This window comes from Vigna angularis, chromosome 6 (genome assembly GCF_016808095.1).
Source record: "Vigna angularis cultivar LongXiaoDou No.4 chromosome 6, ASM1680809v1, whole genome shotgun sequence".
Lineage (NCBI taxonomy): Eukaryota > Viridiplantae > Streptophyta > Magnoliopsida > Fabales > Fabaceae > Vigna > Vigna angularis.
The window spans coordinates 1179993-1202467 of NC_068975.1; the positions used below are offsets into that span (position 1 = coordinate 1179993).

General features: G+C 35.0%; 1 protein-coding gene across 1 annotated transcript; it reads left to right on the forward strand.

The window, feature by feature from the left end:
• Positions 1-15337: 15337 nt before the first annotated feature.
• Positions 15338-21690, forward strand: LOC108341247 (bidirectional sugar transporter SWEET4). The gene is made up of 7 exons (XM_017578941.1): positions 15338-15380; positions 15496-15532; positions 15616-15994; positions 16085-16204; positions 16327-16519; positions 21115-21392; positions 21466-21690. Exons 1-7 carry the CDS (start codon positions 15338-15340, stop codon positions 21688-21690), a joined length of 1275 nt encoding a protein of 424 aa, XP_017434430.1.
• Positions 21691-22475: the final 785 nt, after the last annotated feature.

Here is a 22475-nt window from a genome sequence, read left to right on the forward strand (position 1 = left end):
GTCTCTGTCTGGGCTCTCGCATAGCGACCTGGGTGCGCTATGCGAGAGGTTTGAAGTCTGATGCATGCTGCGAGTTAATTCACTATGCGAATTAAGGGGTGCGCTGTACGAGATCCTCTTATCTCGCCTTGCAAATAGGGTGCGCTGTGCGAATCCTTTGAGTCCAGTCTTCTCTTTTGCTCTCTTTTCGGTTGAACCAAGTGTGTGGAGTGCTTGCAATGCATAGTATGATGTGATAATGTGATTATATTAGAAGTATGTGTGTATGTGAAACATGTTTGGTGATTGAAAGCATATGGTTGTACTAGTATGGTTGATGGACGTAATTCCATGGATCTCAAAGGGAGGTCACATGGTGGTGCCCTACAGTGTTGGACGTAATTCCATGGATCTCAAAGGGGGGTCACATGGTGGTGCCCTATAGTGTTGGACGTAATTCCATGATCTTCAAGGAGAAGATTCATGTTTAGAATGATTTGCATGGTAGCTCAGTCTTGGGGGTTTTCCTGACGCTCCAATGATCTTTCATTCTCAAGTAGAGAGGATTGATCCATGTGGTGAGGAGTAGTAGGAGGTCCTAGTCTTGGGTGCTTCCAGTATGGCCCAAGGTGAGTGATAACGGACTAACCTCGTGAGTGTGGTAGGGTGAAACCAATTGGCAATGACTTTGCAAAGCAGTAGAGGCCACCACGAGTGCATGACCCGCCATAGCTCGGCAATCATTCTAAGTCCGGACGAGTCAAGTTTAAGTGCAACAAGTTATGTGTGTGTAATGTAATGTATCTGTCTTTACTTGCATGTTGCCTATGACTGCTATAACATGACTTTTATATCTAGCTCACCCTTGCTTGTGTGTTTGTGTTTGCTTGGGTATGCTTTTCTTTTGCAATGATCATCCACTTGGATGTGAGCAGAGGCGGATGAGGTGCCTCTGGAGCAAGCTTTGGAGGAAGACAATGTTGTTGCTTAGTTTCATTAGGACTTTAAGTGGTTCCTTATCTTTTAAAACACTCTAGTATGTTTAAGTTTTAAATTCCGACTCATTTTGGAATGACTGTAAGCTTATCAACTTCATTTACAGTCTACTCTAACTGTTCTCTTTTATTAAGAATGTGGATTTGCTATATTATATGCTTATATATAATTTGGGATGTTACATGCATTTAGAAATTAAATCAGAAGTTTTACTATTTTAATGGTTAAATCAAATTCCTTATTTATCATAAATTACGTAGAAGAAAATAGATCACTCACATTAAGAAACGTAAGTTTATAAAAAAAAATAATATATAAGTTGTAATTGATCTTTGAAAAGATAAATTTAAAAACGTAATTTATAAGACAATGTTTACATGTAAGTTATTTTATTAGTTTGTTCTTTAAAAAGAACTTTTAAGTAGATGACTTATGTCAATGTTTTATTGTCACTTTCTACTAATAACTCGTTAATAGATGGATAACGAAAATATTACAAATGTTATTCACCATTAAGGATGAATATATAAATAATATATTAAAGAGAAATGATGTTATTATTGTCCAATGTTAAAGATGTAGTACGAAAACACGTTGTATAGCTATTGTATGCTGAATATCAATTCAATCTAAATAGTTGAGATTGAAGTTATCAAGAGATATAACACTACAAAAATATTATAATATCGGAGAAATTTTTTCCAACAATTTCAAAATTCTCCACTGATGTTCGATGGTTTTAATAAAAAATCGTCACTAAGTTTTAATTTTCTTTTTTAAATGATTTTCAGACGGTTTAATAAACATATTTGCAGTTAAGTTTTCTATTTTAATTTTTTAAAATTCATAATCTCCAGTTTTTTCCGTTGTTGTTTTCTTTTTTTCATCTTTTGGTTTCACTCCTTGTCCACTACTTCGTGTTCATTTTTCCTTCTTCTCTTCTTAGCTTTTCTTGATCCTTCTTATTCAAACTTCTCACCATCTTCTAAATTCTTTCGATCCTTCTCCATAACCGTTATCACTAGCTACCACTCACTACCTTCCTCCGCCACTTATTTAGGTCAGGTCAATCTTTCTCTATTTTTTTATCTCTTTGTAGTTTGTGTCCCTTGTATATATTTTTTTTCATACACAAATCAGATTTGTATGAACTCAATCGATGGGACACAAAAAACAAAACCCTACGCCATGCATGAAACGACCAACAACGGTGCTTTCTAGTGTCGACAAAGCCGCCAACGATGTTATGCCGCTCAGATGCTAATGCTAGCAATGTTTCTCTCTTTCTTCAATGGCTTTTGTTGATGAAATTTAATTTGTACTTTTTTTAAAGCATTTCTTGACACTTCCGATTTCTATAATGATAAGGGTTTCTTTGCATCATCTATTGGAATCTCGAATAGCACTACTCTAAAAGGAGCAAGCAATGGTTTATTAAGGTGGTCTAGTTGTTGGATTTGAAATTGAAAGCATTGATGATCTCATATACTTTGCAAATGCATTTGGAGAAATCTAATTAAGGTATGAGTTAGAACTACTTCTTACTTGTACACTGCCTCTGAATTTTTTTCATTGTTATTTTTTTGTTGTGAAAGCATTTTATGGCCTGATTCATAATATGTGGCCATTCATGTGATGCTATTGTAATGGTTTCTTAAAGTATAGCTTCTTTGATATTTAGGAAATTTTTTTACAAATGTTGTAAGACCCTAGAAAAATGTGGTAATTAGGAAATAATGTGGTTATGAGACTTGGACCTTATTGTTTGTTAATTGGTGTTTGATGATTAAATATTTTCTAGAATTATAATTATTATGTTTATTATTATTATTGATTAAGTGAAACGCATGATTGATATGTTGTTATTTAGATGATTTATGTGGTGTATTGTTACTAATATGATGTGTTGGATTGAGGGTAAAAGAGTTTTAATTTGTATTTTGGGCCCAAGGGCAAAAAGGTCATTTTACCTCATTAATTAGTGTAGAAATTAAATTATGGGGGTGTATAAAGTAAAGGAAAGAAACATAAATCTGAAATTAAAATATTTAGTGGTTGTTGATACTATTTTAATTAAAAAGATAAAAAAGAGAAAGGGAAACTAGGGTTTCATAATTAACCTACATCTAAAATGAAAAAGAGAAAGATAGGGAGAGATAGAGAAAAAGAGAGGAGGTTTTAAGAGAGAAGAGGAAGAACTGCAGAAACCTTAGAGATTAGTGGTGTTTTAAAGTGTAGATAAAGCCTTAGGATTGGCCAAGGTATGGGGGAAACTTACTTTTGTTTGTTAATTATTATATGTTATATGTGTTCTTGGTTATTTTGATTATAATCTTTGTTGATATATGTTATATGATTATGATTATGGTTGTATGTTGCTCTTGTTAGGTAAGGGTTTATGTATGCATAGGCATAGGGTTTATTTAATATTTGTATTGGGTTTTCCCTATGAATGTATGTATGGTTGTTGGGTTATTCCAACGGAGGGTTTGATGCTAAGGGAGAATAAAATTATGAGGCTTGGGGGTTTTCCATGCAAATGTATGTGTAAAGGTGTAGTAATAATAATATGAATTATAATTGTTTTGATTGGGTTATAATATGTATAATGATTGAATTTGGATGATTCAAGTGTTGTGATGTATGTGTTTGAGTATGTTTACAAGAGTATGTGATGCTTGATTGCATGAATGATGTTTTGAGGGAGTTCCCTCGTGATTTAGGGTTGTTGCATGTGTGTTTGCAGACTTGAATTATGTCCAGGATGTGTTTCGTTTCACAGATAATCGATTATCACTAATGATAATCGATTATTACGCATCAATATTGAGTCTAGTTGTGGGAATAATCAATTATCACTTATGACAATCGATTATCCCTTCTTGCGTTATGTTTATGGGTGATTTTCATTAAGATAATCGATTATCAAAAGTGATAATCGATTATCACAGTGTATTTTTGGGAAAAATGACGAATTTGGTGAAGAATGGACGTGGTTCAAGCCTAGAAAGCAATGATTGTGAATTGGAGTATGAATGAGTGTTGGGATGTACTTGAGTATGTGATTGATGATCATAAGAGTGGAGGATAAAGTCTACTTGTTGAACCTAGTAAATACTGATGTTATACTGATGTGCATTAGAAGGGTTATTTGGGTATTGAGCCTTCCTTGTGTAAGGGTGAAGCTGTCTTCCTTGTCCTTGTGTGGCAGGATTACATGTTCCCTTCTAGATTGTGGGACTACTCAAATGTATCTGTATGGGGAATCTATAAAGGGTTGTTTGGACAATCTACAATCACTGAGGTAGGATACAAGAGTGAGACTAACTCTTTCAACTGGTGTTTATGGTTTGGAGATGCTCATGGTTGTTCATGACTAGGATAATCATGATAGTGGTGATCATGATGAGGTGTGTCATGATGGAGGTACATGTGTGGATTATCGTAATGACGATGAAGCTTCAAGGAATGCTATATTGATAGTAATGGAATTATGTGGTGTAGACAACATATGTGCTGGTGAACGAATCGACTACGGTTTAGTAATTTATCATGATTGATTTGTTGAGTTAGAGGTTTAGGGATCCTATTGTTATTACTATTGGGTATGAGGTGGTTATTATGGTTGATATATTCAATGTGTTTATATCTTATTATTATTATTGTTATCGGTAGCTTACCCCATACATGTTTGTGTTTGTGCATGTGAATGTGATGATTGTATAATGTGTGATGTTATATGGGAGCAGATGATGCTACAGATGAAGATAAAGCATGATAGACCAGTGAGATGACGGGGAACAAACTTAAGGTTTTATTTAAAGCTATTGTAATTGAAATTTTAAGACAATGTAATTGGAGTTATTTTATTTCCTTCGTTATTTTTGTTTTATTTAAATAATGCAATTGGACAAGTAGTTTGGAACTATTATGTGATGCAAGTTTAAATGTTGATGTTTTTGAAAATACGTTTTTGCGCTATAAGAAAGTTTTGAAAATTACCGGTTTTTGTAATAACCCGTAACACCTTGAAATTTGGAAAGTTACACTCGTTATCAGAGCCAGGTTTCGAAAAAAAAACTTTTAGGGCTTTTGGGGTGTGAGCTTATCTAACTTTTGGTGTGTCAGTTTGTGAATTTCAAGTGTAACTATATCACGGTAAGAAATACATGCATATGTGTATATCTGTGTGAATTGTATGTGTATGTGTATAACTATTGAATTGAAGTGATTAAATAAATGTTATTGTTGTGTATGTAAGAAGATGTCTTCGTAGACCACGGTTCCCTAACAATACCACTGAAGATATTGCTCGTGCCCTCCAACAAATGGTACACGTACTGTAGGGACAACAGGCAGGACCTATCCCTAGGTACCGTGCTAGTATGAACGATTACCTACGTTCATAATCCATCTAAGTTTAATGGAAAGGCTACTCTTGATGAGGCAGATAATTGGATCTAAAATAATGAAAAGATCTTTGGAGTGATTGATTGTACTAAGGAGCATAAGCTGATGTTCGCTACATTCATGTTACTTGGGGAAGCAAAGTATTGGTGGAGGAGCACAAAACTATTGATGACTGCCTAGGGAGAGGAGATCAGCTAGATGACTTTCAGAACAAATTTTTTTGAGTGTTATTTTTCAATAAGCGCTAAATATGAAAGGGAAGCACGGAGCAAGGGAGTAGGACTGTGCAGGAGTATGTGGCACACTTTGTATACCTCTCTAGATTTTAAACTAAAACCATGAGCGAGGATTGGAAGTGCAAAAAGTTCGAGAGAGGTTTACGTCCTAGTCTGGTGAGATTCATAATACATCTGAAGATCAGGATGTTTACGGAGATGGTGGAACAATCTAAAACTATAGAGTCGATGGAAGCGAATCAAAATCGTGTGATGAGAACTCAAAAGGATGGGTTCGATAGAGACAAAAATCAAAATAAGCCATATGCTAGACCACAACAGGGACACTTTGGAGGGGTGAAGTGCTATGAATGTGGGGGTCCTCATACTAAGAGAGTTTGTTTGAAGCTAACTAGTGTGAACCTTGAGGAGAGGAAGTGTTATGTCTGTCAGAAGCCTAAACATTTTGCTGCTGCATGTCCAAAGAAGAAGAACTCAGGGAGTAGGACACAAATTCAGAAGTCCATTGGAGGGAAGCTGAAAGCAACAGGATGAGTCTTCGCCATGATAGGTGTAGAAGCGTCTGAATCAGGTAACTTAATTTTGAACACATGTTACTTGAATGATAAAGTTGTGCATGTTTTATTTGATTTGAGTGCAACACATTCATTTATATCTCTGGAATATTTGGAGAAACTCGGGTTACCTGTGGTTTATTTGGGATGTGAGTTAGTAGTTTCTATGCCAGCATCATCAGGGCAAGTCTCATTCAATTCAGTTTGAGTTAGGTGTTTGCTAGAGGTAGCAGGACTCATATCCAAAGTTAATTTGGTATGTCTACTATTTGAGGGGTTAGACAATTTTGGGAAAGGATTGACTGGCGATCAATGGGGTTTTCATTAATTGTGGTAAGTAGAAGGTTATTTCCAGAGAAGAACAGATGCAAACGGTTCCGTCTCGTGAAAGTTTGTAGGATATTCGGAAAGCGGCTGCGTGTATTGTTGTGATAGCCAACGAAAAGAAGAGGGATGGAAGCTCAAGGTTATGTGAAGATTACAGACGGTATATTCTAGGATTTAGTAATTTATCGTGATTGATTTGTTGAGTTAGAGGTTTAGGGATCCTATTGTTATTCCTATTGGTATGAGGTGGTTGTTATGGTTTATATATTCAATGTGTTTATATCTTATTATTATTATTATTGTTTTATCGGTAGCTTGCCCCATACATATTTGTGTTTGTGCATGTAAATGCGATTATCGTATAATGTGCGATGTTATATAGGAGCAGATGATGCTACATATAAAGATAAAGCATGATATATCCGTGAGATGAAGACAAACTTGAGGTTTTATTTAAAGCTATTGCAATTGAGTTTTTAAGACAACGTAATTGGAGTTATTTTATTTACTTCGTTATTTTGGTTTTATTTAAATAATGCAATTGGACAAGTATTTTGGAACTATTATGCGATGCAAGTTTAAATTCTGAGGTTTTTGAAAATACGTTTCCGTGCTATAAGAAAGTTTTGAAAATTACCAGTTTTTGTAATAACTCGTGACATCCTGAAATTTGGAGCGTTATAAATGTACTTGCAGTTCTTCATAGATGATGGAACACTTAGCCTTTATTCTATTGTCTGTATTTAGCTTTTATACATATATTTATTATTCTTTTTGTATATTGTTGGCTATCATGCCTTCTGTCTTATTTGCATTGTTTTCTTAACAACCTAAAAATTAAAATAGCAATTATATTATAAACTCATCAAAGGGTATATACAAAGCTTGTATCAATACAAACTACAACTTACACTATATATATATATATACTTGTAAAATATAATTAAAAAAAATATTCTTGTCTAAACCTTTATCCTGCACTTGTTGTACCTATATTTACTCGTGTACATAGTATTGTCATTGTAAGTCATGTTGTAAAAGCTGACAAAAGTAGAATAAAGATCACGAACAATATGCTTCCTGAGGCGTGTAGGTCACTGTCCTTAAGGACTTATCCGCGGTGTATTGCGCAAGCCCCCCAGGATACAACAGGAACTTCTCAGATATTTCTGAGGATCTCAGAACTAGCAAGGAACTCTAAATAGAGTATAAGAACAACCCAGAATAATTTTAGAAGAAAAAAAAGAGCTAGAGAATGAAACTCAGAAAAGAGGAGAATAAGAAAGAATGAAAATTTTGTGTATCTTGGAATGGAGGAGGAGCTCCCTATTTATAGAGTTCATAGACCAGGCCCATGATCCAAAAATCCAAAATATCTTCTATTAAAATAATAATTTTTAATCAAATAAAGAACGTGCAAACAAAATTATAACGTTGCAGCGTGAAGTTTGGTAAGTTTGAGATATATCTCTAAATCAAAACGTTGGAAGCTAAAGTCTCGGTCCAAGCTCAGAAAAAGCTTCCGCATTTGATGGATCAAATCTTCTTTTGCAATATTATATTCAAAAAATAATAACAATCCCCCACATATTGCAAAAGACGACAAAGAGAGATTGAAGAAAAGAAGAAAAATCCTGGGTTTTATAAGATGTAATGCATCAGAGCTGGTATAGCAAGCTATATGAACCAGTCTTAGATCAAGAAACTTAACACACAGTGTAGTTGGTATAGCAAGCTATATGAACCAAAGATACTTGAGTGTGTTAGAGGTTTATCAATCACATTTCACCCCCACAATCCTTGCTGTTATCGCTGTGATGCGCTTAATAGGCCATGCGCGTGCCCGGTATTCATGAGTGCTCTAGAGATCATGCCAAGATCTCATGCAAGCGGCCCCACTTGACACTCATATAGGTGATTTCATCAAATGTATGCTGCAAGTCATACACCACCCGTAAGGGATATGAAGATCATTAAAAACTTTGTTTAATTACAAAGTTTAACCTCTCAATTATGCAGTCTCTAGCACTTTCACACACACCATAGGAATGGACATATTTGATTTAAAATCAAATTAGTGCTATTAGAACTAACAAATGACTTGTTTTTACCCATATGAACCTTATTCATGGGATCTCCAGTCACAAAGGTTGGGTTACCATCACTTGTTTGTTTGCTAGTGGCTTAAGTCCCATTCCCCTCGATGTTTCTAAGATCATATTTCTTCCCAAGGGTTTTGTCAGAGGATCGGCTAGATTCCTTTCTGACTTCACATAGTCAATGGAAATAGTTCCACTCTTTAGCAGCTGCTTCACCAAATTATGTCTCAATTGAATATGTCTATTCTTTCCATTGTAATTCTTGTTTTTAGCTATAGCTATTGCCGATTGGCAATCACAGTGTATTGACACCGATGGGGTTGGTTTCATTCCTAGTGGAATGTTTGCTAAGAAGTTTTTCAACCACTCAGCCTCACTTCCAGTCATCTCAAGAGCTACAAACTCAGATTCCATTGTTGATCTTGCAATAATAGTTTGTCTGGAAGATCTCCATGTAATCGCACCACCCCCAAGTGTGAATACATAACCACTAGTGGATTTTGTCTCATCTGAATCAGAGATCCAGTTAGCATCACTATACCCTTCTAGTACAGCGGGAAATCCACTATATTCAATGGCATAATCCATTGAACCTCTTAAGTATCTCATAAGCCTGGAAAGTGCATCCCAATGTTCTTGATTTGGACATTGAGTGTACCTACTTAGTCTACCTACTGCATAAGCAATATCGGGTCTAGAAAAGCTCATCAAGTGCAGTAAGCTCCCAATTATCTGGGCATACTGAGGCTGAGATAATGATTCTCCTCTATTTTTCATTAATTTGGAGTTAGCATCATAAGGGGTACTCACGGGTTTGAAATCATAATACCCAAACTTCTTAAGAAGCTTCTCAATGTATTGTTCTTGGGATAGTAATATACTATCTCCCTTCCTTATGATTCTAACACCTAAAATTACGTTGGCTTCACCCATGTCTTTCATTTCAAAGTTCGATCCTAGAAATAATTTAGTTCTAGTAACAATCTCATTGCATGTACCAAAAATTAACATGTCATCCACATACAAACATATAATAACACAATCACCATTTTCAAATTTAGAGTACACACATTTATCAGCATCATTAGGTGAAAAACCATCACATAACAATACATTATCTAGTTTTTCATGCCACTGTTTTGGTGCTTGTTTCAATCCATACAAAGATTTTAAAAGTTTACATACCTTATTCTCTTGACCAGGTACAACACACCCTTCAGGTTGAGTCATATAAATTTCCTCTTCTAAATCACCATTTAGAAAAGCAGTTTTAACATCCATCTGGTGTATCACTAGCTTATGGATTGCTGCTAAAGCTAACAACACTCGAATAGAGGAAATCCTAGTCACAGGGGCAAAAGTATCAAAGTAATCTATGTTGGGTTTTTGAGTAAAACCTTTTGCTACTAATCTTGCTTTATACTTCTCTATAGATCCATCAGGATGATACTTTTTCTTAAAGATCCACTTACAACCAATGGGTTTTGCTCCTTTAGGCAAATCTACTAAGGTCCAAGTATTATTTTTCTGAATTGATTCAATTTCAGTCTTAATGGCTTTATCCCACTGTTTTGCATCAGGAGCACTAATGGCTTCTACAAAGTTACTTGGATCATTATCAACTAGATAGGTATAGAAATCATTACCAAATGAAGTTTCCTTCCTCTGTCTTTTACTTCTTCTTAATTCCTCACACAAGGCATCACTATTATTATTATCTTCTATAGGTTGAGACGTCTCACTAACCTTTAAAGGAAAAACATGTTCAAAAAACTCAGCGTTTTTCGTCTCCATTATAGAATTTCTTTCAAGTGTATCACTTTTAAGAACTAGAAACCTATAGGCAACACTATGTTCAACATAACCTAAGAACATACAATCAGAGGTTTTAGAGCCTATTTTCCTTTTCTTAGGATCGGGTAACATCACCTTAGCTAGGCACCCCCACACTCTTAAATATTTAAGGTTAGGTTGATAACCTCTCCACATCTCATACGGAGTTTTACCAGTTTTCTTATGAGGTATTCTATTTTGTAAAAAACACGCAGTAAGCAAGGCTTCTCCCCAAAGGTTATCAGGTGCACTAGAACTAATAAGCATAGCATTCATCATCTCCTTAAGAGTTCTATTTTTTCTCTCAGCTACTCCATTAGACTCAGGTGAATACGGTGGGGTTACTTCATGGATGATTCCTTCTTTAACACAATAGTCATTAAATAACACATACTCACCACCTCTATCTGATCTAATCCTCTTAATTTTCTTATTCAATTGATTTTCTACTTCTGCTTTATAGGTAAGAAACACATCAAAGGCTTCATCTTTATGTTTGATTAAGTATACTTTGGTGTATCTAGAATAATCATCTATAAAGGTCACAAAATAATTTTTACCTCCTCTAGACATTGTTTGTTTCAAATCAGCTAAATCAGTATGAATTAACCCTAACAATTCAGTTTGGCGTTCTACAGAGAAACATGTTTTCTTTGTTATTTTAGATTCTACACATATATCACACTTACTACTCTGTTTATCATGCATATTAATTAATCCTAGTTGTTTTAATTTCATAACATAGGAAGAATTTAGATGTCCTAATCTAGCATGCCATATATCATATGAATCAATAATATAAGCAGAAGAAGATGATTCATTAATATTTTCAGAAATGTTAAGTACAAAGAGACCCTGATCACAATATCCCTTCCCCACAAAAACATTATTTTTTGTCATTACAATCTTGTCAGACTCGAATGACACTTTAACCCCCACTTTTCCCAGTAGTGCTACAGAGATTAAATTAACTCTGATTGATGGCACATGTAGCACATCACTCAAGGCCAGAGTCTTTCCAGATGTGAGTTTGAGAAGAACTTTCCCTTTTCCCAAAACAGGAGTGGTTCTGGAATCACCGAGGTAAACGTGTTCTTCTCCATCCCCTACACTAGTGTAAGAGGTAAAAGCACTTCTGTTTGCACAGATATGCCTAGTAGCACCAGAGTCTACCACCCATTTGCTCACATTGGTCATCAAATTTACTTGAGAAACGACCGCAGCAATAATGTCATCTCCTTCGACTATATTAGCCTTAGGAGGATTGTCGTTTCTTACTCTGCGTCTGCACTGCGGTGCATGATGGCCCGGCTTCCCACATACGAAGCAATTTCCTTTCTTCTTAAAGGTGGGGTTAGATGTGTTGGGGCGAAATTTTCGAAAATTATTTTTCTTATTGTGATCAGGTTTGTGTTCGTACCTTTTTGGAGCAGGTTTGTCTTCTACCATGTTTGCTTTTGCAGACAATGCTTTGGCCCTTACAGCAGCACATTCTTTCCTGTTGGTATCTTCAATAATTATGTGAGTGATGAGCTCTGAAAGTGACATTTGCTTGTGCCTATGTTTTAGTTGTTGCTTGTAATCAGTCCAGGAAGGCGACAGTTTCTCGATCAGAAGCTCTGAAACAAACTCATCTGGAAGAAGAATGTTCTCCGCTTTGATATCTTCGAGTAGCTTGTGGTACTCATTAATTTGCGACTTTATGTCCTTATCTTCAACCATTTCCCAGCGATAGTAATTCCCTATGATGAATCTTTGCCTAACTATATCTTCAGCAGTGTATTTGAGAATCAACGAATCCCAAATTTCTTTTGCTTCCTTATAGGAACAATATACATCGAACAAATCGTTAGAGAGTGCACTAAGTAAAGTATGACGACATACCTTGTTTGCATGAACCCAATCTTCAACTTGTTTTGAATTTGGAGGGTGACTGGAGTCGGGTTTTGAAGATGAAAGAGCAAAAGCGACTCCGTACATGTCTAAGAGAGTCGACACGCGTTCTTGCCAGCGCCGGAAATTCTGACCAGAGAAGACTTCAATTTTTGATACATCCGGGAAAGGTTTCGCGAAGACCGTCTGAGTTCCGGAAACATTATTCTGATTCTCCGGGATTGAGTTGTTGTTGTCAGCCATAAGTCCTTAAGATTGTTGTAAAAGCTGACAAAAGTAGAATAAAGATCACGAACAATATGCTTCCTGAGGCGTGTAGGTCACTGTCCTTAAGGACTTATCCGCGGTGTATTGCGCAAGCCCCCCAGGATACAACAGGAACTTCTCAGATATTTCTGAGGATCTCAGAACTAGCAAGGAACTCTAAATAGAGTATAAGAACAACCCAGAATAATTTTAGAAGAAAAAAAAGAGCTAGAGAATGAAACTCAGAAAAGAGGAGAATAAGAAAGAATGAAAATTTTGTGTATCTTGGAATGGAGGAGGAGCTCCCTATTTATAGAGTTCATAGACCAGGCCCATGATCCAAAAATCCAAAATATCTTCTATTAAAATAATAATTTTTAATCAAATAAAGAACGTGCAAACAAAATTATAACGTTGCAGCGTGAAGTTTGGTAAGTTTGAGATATATCTCTAAATCAAAACGTTGGAAGCTAAAGTCTCGGTCCAAGCTCAGAAAAAGCTTCCGCATTTGATGGATCAAATCTTCTTTTGCAATATTATATTCAAAAAATAATAACAAGTCACACCACAATAACACATGCAAGGGTAAACTATAAATTTTGATTTAAGAAAATATATATAAAAGAGACATTGCAATTATATATAAAATATAATTCAATCATCTCAAAATGAAAATATTAAAAAAATCACAAACTACACATGAATGTTATTAAAAAAAAATATTCAATAATCAGAATATAAACTAACGACTTTTCGAATACTCATATTAAGTATGTTATACTAAAGACTATCATCTTATCGAATCCAATACGTGCATTTAAAAGCGAATCCATGAATTATGAAATCAAGGTAAGTTAATCATTAACCAAACCACATATCTACACATATCATGACATGTGAGAACTCCTCTCCCAACTTCTCTCCACCTAATATCTTAGTCTTTATGACTTAGAGAATTATTAAAACTACAAAACCTTTGTTACAACATATGTGTAGTACCTCCTTCTCTAAACTATATTGTAGTTAACTATTCTCCTTCCTAAAACTGTAAAAACCTACTTAACTAACTCAAGTTAACTAGCTTGGTTGACTATTCATGTGTGTGAGAAGATGCTTGGTTGAGTCAGCTCCAACCCTTTCCAAGTCATTCTAGGTTAGCATAAGTGTCAATTATTGTCCCTTAAGGTCTCCCACAACTGGCACAAGGTTAGGAGTTGAATTGTAAAAAGTCAACTCAAAAGTAACTCTATAACTTTGTCCCAAAATTGTCTCAGCCTTGTTGCTTTGTTGTTGGTTTTCCTGCTCTTTTCTCTTCATCATACTTCAATCAACTCTTCTCTGTTGGACCAACACAAGTTACACAAGTTAGTTATATCAAATCAATTAAGAAACCTAGACTAAGCTAATTAACTAGACTACACTTAACTAAGAACTCAAAACAACCTTACTCCTAGTATTCTAATTAGTCTAAAGTATCCTTATTACTAACTATGATCCTAATTAAGTAAAACTAATAATTAACTAAAATGCAATGTATTAAACTAATGTTATGCTACTAATATAAGAGTGAATGAATCTACCTAAACTAGAAATCATAACCTATTAACACCAAGACTAGCTAACCAAGACTAAAGTCCTAAATTATACAAATGTAAAACTAAAATATTTAACTAATGACAACTTAGACACTACTAAAAAGTATGCTTAAACTTCTATATCTCACTAATTCTATAGAAAAAGACAAATTAGTACAATAAAAGAATCTAATCTAATACAAGCTAATTAACTAGAACAGGTACTAAAGAAGACACTATTAACTAATAAAAACACCACATAATATGTACTTAACAGTAACTTCCCAGTTTGATCACCTCTCCTCCAGCTTCTATCAACTATTGCATTCCTATCCACCAGTGCTCAATCTCCTTATTGGCAGAAATGATGCGAACACCAACTTCCTATCCTTAGGATAAAAGTGATAGTTCTGAAGATCTTCTCATTCTCACAAATCCAAGAATCAACATAGTCTGGAGTTTTTTTTTTTTCATTGAGCTTAGTAGGATTATGGTGCATAAAATCAGCCAATTTGAATTCAGTGACATTTTAGAATAAGTTTGACCCACTCTAATAAAGTCCACTTTTAACTTTCAGCTGTTAAAACCCAGTTTTCTTGTAGTGTTTCTTATTTCTTTAGACTAAGATTAAATTAATACTTTAACACCAAATTTATGATTAAACAAAGTATACAATGGTTTGAGTTTGAATTCCAAGATTAGAAAAAAGTATTTAACATAATTATATATTAAGATAACAATAAATAAATTCTGTTTTGACAATCTATCACAACTCACTTTTAAAAATAATATAATCATTAATAAAAATGAAATTTTATATTTATAAGAAAAAAATAGATAATAAAGAGTAAAATAACATATACAGAGTGGATAATGCCAAACACCTCATTTTCTATTAAATTTTATATTTTTTCTTTTATCTTAAAAGTATAGGAAAATTGAAAAGTGTTTATACAAGTTGTTCCTAAAAAGAGATAAATAGTGAACTGTCACCCATGTGTCAAATCTCACTCTAATCTAATTGTTCCTGTTAACATGAGAACTTGTTCTACCAACTCATGTCACAAACATGATCCACCAAACTTTTTCCACTCAACTAAAATGCAGTCTATTCTCTTAATTCATTCATACCATTACCAATCAATATCATATTAGTATTCACGTTTCACTTCTTAGTTTGGAAAAGAAACATGGTTACTGCAGATATTGTTCGAACAGTGGTTGGCATCATAGGTATGTGCGAGGAACTCAACTTGATCACTTTCTGAACTTCATTATATAAGCAAAAATATAGAACACTAATATATCATGTATATGATTTAACTTTCTCATTTTTTCCCGCAATCAGGAAACATCATTTCGGGGTGCCTTTTCTTGTCTCCAGTGTAAACTAATCTATCCCTTTGTCTCCCTCAGATTTGTGTGTTTAGGTGGCCATGGATTTGAGTAACACGTTATGATATTGCAGGCCAACATTTCTGGAGATACGGAAAAAGGGATCAGTGGAGGAGTACTCAGCAGTGCCATACATGGCCACACTGATGAACTGCATGGTTTGGACTTTGTATGGCCTACCAATGGTGCACCCTCACAGCTTGCTGGTAGTGAGCATCAATGGTGGAGGATGCGTGATTGAGATGATCTATATCACCCTGTTCTTCTTCTACTCTAATCGCACCAAGAGGCTCACCCTCTTCCTTTGCCTCTTCTTGCAACTCCTCTTCCTCACGCTTCTCTCCATTCTCACCTTCACTACCATTCATGATGTCGAAAAACGTTCTGCTGTTGTTGGAACCGTCTGCGTCATCTTCAACGTTGCCATGTACGCTTCGCCCTTGTCCGTCATGGTCACGCATCCTTTCTCAACACTTTTCTTTCCTTGTTCTTAGCTTCAAAGTCTGCATGTGTTAACAAGTTAATGTGTAATGGGGTTGCAGAAACTGGTGATGAGGACCAAAAGCGTTAAGTACATGCCATTTTCCCTCTCTCTAGCGTCCTTTGGCAATGGTGTGTCTTGGACTGCATATTCTCTCATCCCTTTTGATCCTTTCATGGCTGTAAGTTTAAACAAAATCACTAACAAACCCTTTTCCTTCCTTTCATGCATTTCTTCATCTTCCCTCTACACATTCAATACAACATTTAACTTAACCCGTTGTTGTGTTGTGTAAATATTCAGATACCAAATGGGATCGGGACAACATTTTCTGTGGCACAACTAATTCTGTACGCAACCTATTACAACTCCACTAAGAGGCAGATAGAAGGAAGGAATGCCAAAGGGGTAGGAGAGGTGAATCTCTCAGAGGTGGTGGTCGGTAACAATGATCAAGATCCTAACAATATCAACGGGATTTATGTTTTTCCCGATGGTTTTTAATTTCAGCTTCATCCCTGTTGCCTAATGATTCATGGTCATGCATATGGATGTACTCTTTTACCAACTGAAGCTCGGTCTTATCATTAGATATTTATAATATATAATTTTCAACCTCAACATTTTCAATAATGCTCTTCCTAATTTTCAATTAGATTGTTACCATTTCACATTACAAATTTACAGTACACTGGTGTAGAAAAAAAAATGAAAAATGTAAAGTCTAAGTTATTGATATTTGTTGTAACTTGGAGAGATTCAAATTAGCCTAAAATCTACTGGGCGATCGTTCCAACTTTATCTATTATATTTTTTTTCTAAGATTACAAGCAAACATAAGAAAGAATTTTCATAGAATTTGTTAACAGGCAAAAAAAAGTTTTAGACAACCAATTCACCTTTCATTGATTAGTGACCTAGCCCTATTTTGTTTAGGATGTGCATGAAATATTGAGAAAAGCGGAGGTTGGCAGTCCAATACAAAAAGTGAACAAACTTATAATGTGTACACTAACTCCTCTTTACTTTCTTTTACTTGTTTTTGGATTAAGTGAAAATCCACATCAATGTGTTTCTTCCTTTTATACATGTTAATAAGTCGAACTCTTCTAGAGAGATGGGAAAATTATGATGCCTACTTCACACCAATCTTCTCATAGATTACAAGTTGTCACAATTCATCTTGCACTTTTAGTGTAATTTAAGATTTTTATCAACTTGCAACCCCTTTTTTAATCTTGAAACATTTTGTTCAAGTTCCAAGCGCCACTTATACAAGTCATGCTTCTTTATCTCTAAGCTTACTTATTACTAGTGGAAAATAAGGTTTCCATGATGGCATACTATGACAGGTAAAATCAACCTGTCATAATACATTGACCAATGACATTTTCATAATAAAATTCAAGATATTATGATGTACTTTAGGAAACTTATCATAATAAATGTAGCGGTGACATTTTCGTAATAAAAGTAACATGTATTATGATAGGTAAAAACCACCTATCATAGTAAGTTAGGCGCAGTGGCAGAATTGATATTATGATCAGAACATATTATAACAGGTTTTAGAAGACCTATCATAATAAGACTCTACTATGATGGTTGATTCCTTACCTTTCATAGTAGGTGTAAATCCCTAATTTCAGTTTTCCTTCTTCAGTTCATTTGAAGGTTTTAGTTCATTTTTGAAGCACCTATCTTTTCTTTGTTTTCACACACTCCTACGAGCCATTGCCTCCATGCTATCGACGCCACACCTCCATGCTGTCGATGTCATCGCCTCTACGTCGTCGACGCCATTGCCTTCTCACATCCTCAACACCGTTCCATCGTCGTCTCCCACATGTCGTGGACGACAATCCCATCTTTGTGAAAATACCAAGATTCGAGTTTCGTAAGTGACAATGGGAAAAAGGCAATCCTCACGCAACAAAGCAACCCACTTTGTTTTTGTCCTTCTCAACCGCATTTCAGACTCCGACACTCCCAAACCCTTCTCCAAGCACCCTCCTCCCACTTCAACACCAACACCTCCTTCCGTAGGTTTTCTCTCTTTCTTCACCCCTGTTGTCTTTATGTCTCATCTCTCAACATTATTTTTGTTTTTACCTAATTAACTTTTAATCTTATCCTTAGGATGTCCCTTATTTTGATTTGCTTTTTCTCATTTTTTTAATGTAAGTTCTTCGTGTTTGCTTCAAAGTAAAGTTTAGGTGTGTCTTTTGCTTCGTCTCAGGGAGAAGTAGGTGGATAAGAGAATGATGAAGAGGTTAACCGTGGTTTAGCTGATGGGTCTGATATTTCATCCTCCACTACGTTTCCTAGATTTTGTCCTAGCCATATCTATTTAGGGACTTCCTGATCCTAATTAATTCCTAAAATCTTCTGTCTAGAGAATTAATATCCTATGTATTTTCTCTATCCTAATGGTTCACTATGGGTGTTATGTCAACCAGATGATCCTACATTGTTTGGAGAGTTTCAACATAGTTCTCCAACTTAAATGTAGTACGCTATACATATATTCCTTCGTACATTAAATTCTCTATGAATCCTAATAGAATGATAACATGTTGTGCATCCATTATAACATATTTAACATGTTTATAGGAAGTTATAAGATTTTATGAGGTAATTTAACGCTGAGAGAAGGAATGAAGCTCATACCTATTTCTTCATAGCTTAGTTCGGATCTTCTTCTGCAACTTGTAGAGATAGCTTCCCATCTTGATTTCTCTACCGCGAGCTTGTGTGGTTGACTTTTGTTCTATGTAGTTTCTCTAATTTCTTCGATGGATCACCTTGCTTATTTTTCCTTATCTTTCCTAGATAAGTGTTGGTGGACTTACTTATGAGTTTTGTGCTTTTCCTTCAATGTTCTTCGTGGACTTACCCAAGTCCATTCTTGCCCTTATATGCATTAACTCATGTGTTTGCTTTTCAGACTCATGAGCTTTGGTGGTTGATCCAGATATCTGCTTTATCCACGAATTAAAGATAAATTCCTTTATATCTTCAATATTCCTGAAGATATAGATCTCCTTAATGAGCATTCTTTTAAATAAAAAAAGGAAGAATGATTCTTTGTTAGCGATGTTGAGCCTACTTCTTTAATAACCATAAGCCACCCTTCGGGATTGGAAAGAAATGCTCATTTTTACTGCCTTGTCTTGACTCCTGTATATCATGTTCCTTAAGGATCATTTAGACCTTGATCCATAAGCCCTTGAACTGTTGCCTGGAGTTCTTTTAAGAACTAGCTCATCGAGGTAGGCTTTGATACCAATTAAAGGTGCAGGGAAACACTAAAAGGGAGAGAGGGGTTGAATAGTGTTTCCATAACTTTTAGCAACTTGCAATTTGATCATGATGTATGTAACACTTATGAGCTGGTAAGCTTGGTTAGTAAATGTTATCCTAAAAAGATTGTTTACTTGGCCAACTCAGCATATCCAAATTCGAACATAGGCAATAACCTTAAGTGACATAAAGCATATTATAAAAGAGAGAACATAGGAGAAGTTAACAAACTACATCATTTATCAACAAATAAAAACACAAAATGTTTTATACTGGTTCATCTGTTAAGGCTACATCAAATTCTCCTCTAAGTTAACTTAGAGGGTTCCATTAGATATTCAATGAAGTACAATTGAGTTTAACTCACTCCTAATTGCATATTATTATTCACCACTCCTAGTATCCCTTAACGCTCTCAGTACCTTTGAGAAACTACGTCTATTTTAGTTTCCCCCACTTTTGGTCATGTAGTATTATTCACCACTCTTGGTATCCTTGATCAGTGAATAACCTCTAGTTACCCTATATCAGTTAGTATTCACACCACTCTTGGTACTCAAAAACTCGCCTAGATTTCCTTAAGTATTCGCATCACTTCTAGTACTCAACAACTCGTTGCGATTTCCTTAAGTATTTGCAATACTCCTAGTACTCAACAACCCGTTGAGATTTCTTTGAGTATTCACACCACTCCTAGTACTAGACGATCTCGTCTAGATTTTCTTAACCTTTCAGAGTTAAGTTATAAGTGTTTTAATTCTCTCCAGAATTCCAATCATAGATTGCTTACAAGTCGTTCAGACCATAACTCTCACAAAAAGGATTTGATTACAATACAAAACAGTTTAAGCACTCGCATGTGTTTCGCTCATCTCTCTTTTTCTCTCACCTTACACAAGTAAGCATTTAATACAATGAATTACTAGAGGGATGATGTCAGTCTTAGGATGATGTCAAGAGATCTGTTCCCTTATGGATATTTGTGTAGGTGTCAGTCATAGGATGATGTCTTTTATCAGAACATGTGTGCTTTTCAGGGATTTTATCAAAAAGTAATCTTGAATTTCTTTTGGCACAACTTTTGATAATCTGATCATTGTTTTATTTAACTATTATCATGTGGCATATATCATAAATAAATATTTATAATATAATACACACATTTCTATAAGTATCAAGTAATTCATTATCACTATAAACAAAATTTCTAGAGGAACTTACTTAGCTTTTCAATATATTGTCGTTTGCCATTAAACAAATATTTGCCAAGTGTTGTATAAAGACTTTATCGTTGGACAAAGTATTGTTTAAGAACACTTCTTTCGTATTTGTCTCTTCTTAGATAGATAATGTTTAGCTTGATTGAAGCTTTCTTTTATATTTTAATATTGGTTTAATAGCCTCTTTGGTCCCCACTTTCGTTGGATAATGTCAATTCAGTCCCCATTTTTCAAAGTGTTTGGAATATGTCCACAGTTAGTAAAATTTGCGTCAAATTTGTTCCTTCCATTAAGTATGACCAAACGGAGTTAATGAGTTGATGATATGGCATCAGTTATTGGCAACATGTCAATATATCAGTTTGTGCGTGCTTACGTGTTACTAACAGAAGATATGGTGTTTTATTAAGATAGGGTTTTTTAGTTTGGTGAAAATTTGATTTAGGGCATAGATAAAACCAATTCTTCTTCTCCTTTCTGTTGCGCACACGGTACAGTGGTGGGTCTTCTTCTCCTTTCTTTTGTTATTCTTTACGGTTTGGATTTTAGTGTTGTCTGTTGGTAGTAGGGTGGTGGTTCTTCTTCGGTGAGTTGGTGTTCCCTCGTTCGCAATTGCTTGGCGAAGTGGTTCGTGGCTCGTGTTTGTCTCGTTTTGGGGTTGGCTTTAAAGTGTCAATGTCTTTGAATCAAGGATGTTCGTCTTGCTCATGGGGGATCTCTCGCGGTGGTACATCTAGGGGATTCGTTGGAAGCCACATATGCCATTGTGGGGAGGTTCCTGTGTTGAAAGTGGCAAAAACAGTTAAGAATGAGGGGAAGCAATTCTGGGGCTGCCCTAATTACAAGGTTTGTAGTTTAATTTTTGTGATAAATTGTTCTAGTGATTAATGAAATGTTAATGATTGGATACTTTGAACAGCGGACAAGAAATGAAAAAGTTCAAGGATGCAATTTCTTTAAATGGCGTAACGAAGATAATGTAGATGATGTTGGTAGTACTATTGCTAGGCAAAGGAGAAAGATTAATAGCTTGGAGAAATCTGTTATGGGTTTTCAGAAAAGGGAGAAGATGTTCATTTGGATGCTATCTTTTCTGGGGTTGATTAACATCATCCTTCTTTGTATTTTGTTTAAAAGTCCATGATGTGTTCTAGTAGTTAGTTGTTGTGAAGAACACTTTGGCCTTATTGTAATTTGATGTTTTGAAATCAATGAGAAATGTGAATTTGTGCATATGGTATTGTTGTTTGAATATACATTTTGTCTGATATATACAACATAAGCTAATTGAAATTTAGATTGAAATGATAATAAAATGAGAAAGTGGTGTGTCATCCTCATTGTAACTGACAAAAAAATTGAGCAAGTGGTTTAAGCGAAATCATTGTAACTGAAATGAGATTTGAAAAATAGAGAGGAAAATTATGTGTAGTAAATTTGTAGCTTCTGAATATGCATTGGACGAGTATTATGTGCAGTAAATTTGTGGCTTCTGAATGTGCATTGGACGAGTATTATGTGCAGTAAACTTGTAAGAAGTGCATTTATACATTTTGACCACATAAGATTATTGTAATCACATGATGTAAGTGTCCCCTGGACTGTCAAAGATGAGTACCTGTAACATGAGTATACATCACAACAAAGAAGCATATCCCTATCATCACAATATATATTACAACTAATTTATACTGGACATGCACATGGAATGTACATCAATGATAATGACATTATAATCACAAAATGGAAAATCAAATGCACATCCAAAAGACAAACTGTCGTTGAATTATAATCACAGTATAATCATCCAAATACATATCACAGCTTACAAAATACCCAATTCAAAATGAAGTTCAAACTACATGACTATGTTTACAAAGAAGCCAATACTGGGCTGTAACATACTTAAGCTAAACTTGTCAATACTGT